Raw genomic sequence first — 6,750 nt, 5'->3', positions numbered from 1 at the left:
TTCCTGCTGGTAGCATACTTCTCTACTGATGAATGAAATTTATTTCCCTGATAACTTTTGGGGGAGGGAGAGAAGGGAGGAAAGACATGTTCAGAGTATTCTGATGTTCTTCACTCTGTTTTCCAATACAGTTGCACCAAATATCACGTTTATTGAATCTCCAACCCCGGACCACCACTGGTGTATTCCATTCACTGTGAAAGGGAACCCTAAGCCCACATTGCAGTGGTTCTATGAAGGGGCTATACTGAATGAGTCTGAATACATCTGTACTAAAATACATGTTATCAATCAAAGTGAATACCACGGCTGCCTTCAGCTGGACAATCCTACTCACCTGAATAATGGTGCTTATACCTTACTGGCAAAGAATGAGTATGGAGAGGATGAAAAACGGGTTGATGCTCATTTCATGTCAGTGCCTGGAGATGGTGAGTATAATTTTTTTTATGGTGTAAATTGATGAGACTGTGGAGACAGTGCCTCTGGTCAGTTTAACTATTTGGAGGTTTGGAGGACACTTTTTATACGTTCTTTTTTATTCTTTCTTTTTTTATTCTCTGAATGAATATCTTTAAGATTAATGAAAAATAATGTTTATCTTCAGCATTTTCTTCTTGTTCATTGCTTTTCAAGGGAGGCCATGCTACTGCTCTGTAAACCTTCCATTGAGTAACCATCCTCAGTGCCAGATAGGCTAGTGAGAGTTTGCTGTTTTCCGAAGTGTTTTCTCAAGCCCCAGTGCCGATACTGGAAAGCACTGAGTGCCAGTTCAGCCACTCTCTAAGATGGGAATCCAGCTAGGCAGTGCATCCAAGGGGAACGCTTACATAGCATCTCGTTCCTTTTTTGCAAAATCCGTAGTGCAGCCCGGTGAGTTGATGATACTGTGTTGTTTAGGACACAAGAGGGAGCTGGCGAGAGAACAAGTAACCCAGAGGCCAGGTGGACAAGGTCTTAGGTCCTCCCAGGCATTTTGGTGACAGTTCCCAGTCTTTTCGTTAGAATCTGGGCATCTACACGCCCAGGAATATCCATGCTCATGATGGTTGCTGTTAAATATATGCATCTTCGGTTGCTCTAAAGGCTCTGCCTCAGCCCTCCTAAATGTTCTTTGGGTGGGCTCAAGGTGGACTAACTCACTGAGCTACAGGGAGTACTGTAAGGGGTTGATGTTCATCACGGTTTGATCTTTTCCCACGTATTCAAAACCCCATATGTGAAGTGACTGTGAGAGTAAGAAGGCATACATGTAAGTGTTTTGCTATATGTGGGAAAAACTCGTGAATGGACCTTGCACAGCTGGAGCGGGAATAAAGCCATGTTTCTGCATAAATAACTGCACAGTCTTATCTGAAAATACAAGCATGGGTACCTTCAAGTACCTACAGCTTTTTAGCCATGGCATATAAAAAGCTGCCTTCTTTTTTGTAAGCATTTTGTAGCAATGTGCAATGCTAATGTTACCTGACAGAAAAAAAAAAGTGAATATTTAAATTGCACAGTCTTATCTGAAAATACAAGCATGGGTGTACCTTCAGCTTTTTAGCCATGGCATATAAAAAGCTGCCTTCTTTTTTGTAAGCATTTTGTAGCAATGTGTGGACTAACTCACTGAGCTACAGGGAGTACTGTAAGGGGTTGATGTTCATCACGGTTTGATCTTTTCCCACGTATTCAAAACCCCATATGTGAAGTGACTGTGAGAGTAAGAAGGCATACATGTAAGTGTTTTGCTATATGTGGGAAAAACTCGTGAATGGACCTTGCACAGCTGGAGCGGGAATAAAGCCATGTTTCTGCATAAATAACTGCACAGTCTTATCTGAAAATACAAGCATGGGTACCTTCAAGTACCTACAGCTTTTTAGCCATGGCATATAAAAAGCTGCCTTCTTTTTTGTAAGCATTTTGTAGCAATGTGCAATGCTAATGTTACCTGACAGAAAAAAAAAAGTGAATATTTAAATTCTCTCTCCTTAATTGCAGGCTACAGACAGTAAAAATATGGTCTGTATTTTTTTCCAGTCTGCTGTAGGGAGTGAGATGTCCAGTCATTTGCTTTCCCACCCTTAGGAGGAGAAGGTGGAGAGCTGATACAACTAGGCTTTATTTACTCTTTCTGTCTTTAGTGTTCCTCTTCCCTTTCCCCCCCTTTAGTTCTTCCTTAAATAGACTCGTTACAGAAATACACCATGGTGTCAGCTACCGGCATCCTCTGGTACTGCATTATAACCGTTCAGTAAAACATTCGTAGATCGTCAAATACAGTGGAAGTTCTCTTACACTCTGATTATTTAGTATAAAACTTGCTTCATTTCAATAAGAGAACAACAGTACCTCTAATACATTTAGATACATTTATCACTTTTTGTCTTTGACCCAAATCTGTTTTACTATTCTGTTTTTCCTTTATGCTTCTCCCCTGTACACTGAAAATTTCCCAGTTGTGGCCTTTTAAATCAGTAAATAGAACTGTAGGTATCCACCAAATTAGAAAGACAACGTTATTTATTTGCTCCATCCTCTTTATACACATAAGAAATACAGGTCTCCCAAGACAGTCAGTGCTGTGTTCTTTAAGCATTTCCCAAGCTCTGTGGTGGATTGTGCTTCACGAAAAGAGTGTAGAGGAAACTGGACGATGTGTAGACAAGATGTAACTGCATTAGAAATCAGTCCATGCATGGTGGGTGGCACCAAACCAGTCTTAAAAATCAAAAACAGAGGAAATTGCTTATCTACTTAGCCTCCTCAATATTGTTTTCAATTTTTCCCTGTAAGTGTCATGGCATTAAGCTTTAGAAAACGTCACAACATCATTGTCTCCTCCACTGAAGCTGGCATAAAAGCGAATGTTAAAAAACTAGAATCCTCTGTGCATTGTATTGCAATTTTTGTTTTAAACTATTACTATTTAAAGCACTGTCAGGCTTTTTCAAATCCTTAAAAGGCTTTTTCAGTGCTGTCGTTACTGTGTAGTTTCTTCTTTTAGCCCACATATTGTACAATGAAGCATAAAGATTAAGGCCTACGCCTTGGTATTATGTTCATTTCCATGCCTTCATGACTGAATTAAATACCAGCCCTGATGTTTCATGAGGTGGAGTTTATTCACTGAGCTTTAAGCTGATTCTCTGGTTGTTGCATCACTTACAGGCAAATGCTCTGAAGGTGAAAACAACAGAAAATTTTTAAAAAAGTGCTCATGTATAATCTATGTCTATCTAAATTAAGTGCAACTAAGTCTGAAGTGTCTTCTGTCATCAACAATGCAATACTCCTCTTCCAAATTTGCATCAAAGATGATGAAGACAGGATTTGTGCTGAGATGTTCTCAACTCCCAGCATGCTACTCGCAGAATATTTTTTACTGGTCTGAGGATGCAGGCATAAAGGAGGAGAAAGCGTGTGCCACAGTGGGATTTGGACTGAGTTAGCGATAACACAGTTAATGTTGTAAATTAAGACTTTGTTTTATGTATGAAGGCCTGGATGAATAAATTTTATCTTCTATTAGCTAGATTTTTAGCTAGCTTAATCATCTAAGGTTCTTAGATTCCTGTGAAGATGTTCTTGCTGAGGATGATTTGAGACTACGCTGTGGCAAACAGGAAGCAAGAAGTGTTCATGTTTTACTCTGGAGTCTGTTCTCATAGTTGATCCAAAACAGCTAATGAATGTGGGAGAGATTTTTACCAATAATGAGTATTTTTAATTAAGCTTATTCATCTACCAGCTCTCTAGTCTAAAATTCAGCTGGAGGAACCCAAGTCACATAGTGTCTTGTCAAAGTAAAAGAAAATGCAAAATATGCCTTAGAAGCAGTGTCTTGCTTGTGCAGCATAACAACATGGGGCTGTTTTGCAGAAGTATGTTTTTGAATTGAATCTTTCGCTCCTGCTTTATTTTGAAAATGTCAACTTTTTAAAGAAAGAAGCAGCAAACCAAGTGTAGTTGATGTGGTTTATAAAGGTGAGTGAATAGGATAAATCTCTTGATTTTTTTTTATTTACACAACAGCCTGTTCTAACAGGTACCAAAGCAACAATGCTGGTCTGCGTTTTCCTTAAAAGTAATTGTGTGCATACATGCAAAATTACTGTGGTTAAGGTAAATGTTAAAATAGCGTCAACGGATATTTTGGTGATTGAATAGATATGGTTTCATGTAGTGAATACTAAACAGAAATTTGGGGTTCATCCAGCATCTTGATTTTGGCAGCTTTATTTGAAGTGCAGTATTTAGTTATATAAAAGGTATTTGAATGGATTTGATGGCTTCCTAGTTTATATCACTGGCAGGAGTTAGGGGTTAAACTAATCTGATATTACTTTATCCCAATTCCAGTAAACAGTAATAAAAATGTTGCCATTTAACTCAGGAATAAGGCCTGGGAATTTTTTTGTTATTTTTTCCCCTGCAGGTTACAGAAGGTAAATTAGAAATACTGTCTTTCAGCAAATGGATATTTTTTTACTGGAAAAACTGAAGCCATGAACTTTAATGGACAGAAAACCCCGGTCAGAAGTTGCTTGAGGACAGATAGTACAAGCTTTCCTCACTTGTTATTTATTTCTGCAGATTGACATGACGGTTCTCATGGGGCCTATTAACCTCTATCTCTGGATATTAGAATATCTTCAAATGCATTTAAAAATAAACCTTATTATCTGGTGCCGTTCTGCAAATAGGTTGGAACTCTAGTATTTTCAGGACAGATTCTCATGCTGTTGACATAAGCAGATACAAAGACGTTCTGGTCATACTTCATAGCAGCTTTATGCCAGTGTAATTCTGCTGCTATGGGTTACAGTGTAACACTATAAACAAAATTACTTTTGAAGTTTGATTCATCCTTAGAGATTTTTACTATCTGTCTGTTAAATTTCCAAACCAACAAAAAGAAAGAGTAAAATTACGGAAGAGCTGATTAGGAGCCTGCTGCCTAAGCTATGCTGTAAATACATTATAAGTGAGGACGAATGGGTACGTTGAAATGCAACACAGTACCTTTGAAAGAGTGAATAGTCTAATTGTATGCTAGTTTCAGTGGGCGTTCTGTGCATTATACTCACGTATGTGATCATCCTTACATACGTGCAGTAATAAGAAAAAGCTGAAAACTGGAACTAGTAGAATATAGTAAAGCGTAGCCTAGACGGGTGTCCATTTGCTCCTGTAAAGCCTGGCTCTTGGTGAGAGTTCTGTATATCGGCTGCTTCACAGAGAGAATTAAATGGTGCTGCTACCTCTAGCCCAGAACTTGCCAATTTTTTTGACCAGGTGGAAGTCAGTGATTGTTAGTGCTCACTGAAGTTTGCTTTCCACTTGAGTTTAGAAGGATTTTTACCACTGATTTTTCAACAAGAGTGGTTATCAGTGCCCTTGGTGCTGATATACATTAGCAGCAGAAAGCAGAATTTTGTGCACTTGGGATATATTCCTGCCTTCGCCAGAGCTAGTGCCCTGTGCATTAGCTGTTTCACATGAAGCAGAATATTAATGTTTGAAGTGGCTCTGAAATGGTTGTTAATGTAATCTGAGAAACAGGTACTGCAATATATTGGTGTTGTTTTGCGTTTGTGTGGGTACTGATCATTACTATTGCAAGTAACATGTCACCTCTTTAAAAAATTCGTAAAGAAACTCTTACTATTCCAGCATTTGTAGTCTATTTACAATCTACTTTTTTCTCTTCTCCATGTACAGGTAGCGGCCCAATTGTGGATCCAGACGTTTATGGTATATATTTGATTTCCTTTTTCTTTTCTTTTAATGATAGAAGTGAAGGAACTGAAACCGTAAAAGATTGTCAGGCTCAGTTAAATGGAAACGACAAATGTTATAACTCAGTTCTAAATGCCACTTTGTATTTTTGGTTCTTCTCCTGCCTTATGCTATTTAACATACACAAGGGCAATATGACATTACTTACTCTGCTGCTTTTGATTCACATTAGGAGAAGCATAAATCCACCTCTTTGAAGGGTTGAAGTTGATCCTGTAGGTTGACAGCTGTCTGTTGTAGCTCACAGGCATGAGATTATGTGAACCTTTTGGAGGCATTTCTTGGACGAAAGAGAGTTCGTGATTTCTCCTTATATAACTTAATTTATTTTTTCAGAGATGATTCCATACTTGTTTTGCCTCCAAAAATGTACCCCTAAATCCTACTTAAAAATGAGGTTGGCACAAGTTAAGTTTTCCTGTAGGCAGTTTATTTTGCGCTGTCTGTTCATTTGTACCTTCTTTTAATCTCTCTTGCGTAAGCAGACCGTGCACTCAGTGGTATCTAGTGTGTGCCAGAAGATTTGATGACACAGTGTTCACATCAGTTTTTTGGTTAGGCGAGTTGTTTTGGCCTGTACCTAGTGATAGCCAGTGTGCTGCAGAAAGGAAGCTCCAGTCTGAAAAGCAACTGGCTAGTTTTACATAATACTTCTGGTGTACTTTCTGGTAAGTAGGAAAGTCCATCCCAACCAGCATACCCACACACCCTTTAGCTTCCAGCAGAAGCTGGATCCTGTTTGGACGACTTTTTATTTGGATTAAATGACCCGTGACTCAAGTTTCCTTAAGCTGATTTAAATGTTATTGCTTTGATTCCATTCCATGTCATTAAACTTCAGCAAATGTGCAATTGAAGCATCAGTTTGGCTTTAAGTGCTTAGAAATACTAAAAAATCGCTTCCTCTCCCTCTTTCCAAATTCTTTTTTTTTTTTTTGGGGGGGGGGGGGGGCGGGGGGG

General features: G+C 38.7%; 1 protein-coding gene across 1 annotated transcript in view; it reads left to right on the top strand.

Moving 5' to 3' along the window:
* Nucleotides 1–6,750, top strand: part of NTRK2 (neurotrophic tyrosine kinase, receptor, type 2) — a gene marked incomplete at its 3' end in the record, with an annotated part of 62,139 nt that overhangs the window by 28,761 nt on the left and 26,628 nt on the right. The window contains exons 6-7 of the mRNA XM_010137873.1: nucleotides 132–431; nucleotides 5,713–5,745. Of these exons, the coding sequence (XP_010136175.1) occupies nucleotides 132–431; nucleotides 5,713–5,745 (333 nt within the window). The remainder of the gene's footprint in view (nucleotides 1–131; nucleotides 432–5,712; nucleotides 5,746–6,750) is intronic.

The sequence above is a fragment of the Buceros rhinoceros genome, unplaced genomic scaffold, assembly GCF_000710305.1.
Source record: "Buceros rhinoceros silvestris isolate BGI_N320 unplaced genomic scaffold, ASM71030v1 scaffold676, whole genome shotgun sequence".
Classification (NCBI taxonomy): Eukaryota; Metazoa; Chordata; class Aves; order Bucerotiformes; family Bucerotidae; genus Buceros; species Buceros rhinoceros.
This window is presented reverse-complemented; position numbering and strand designations above follow the sequence as displayed.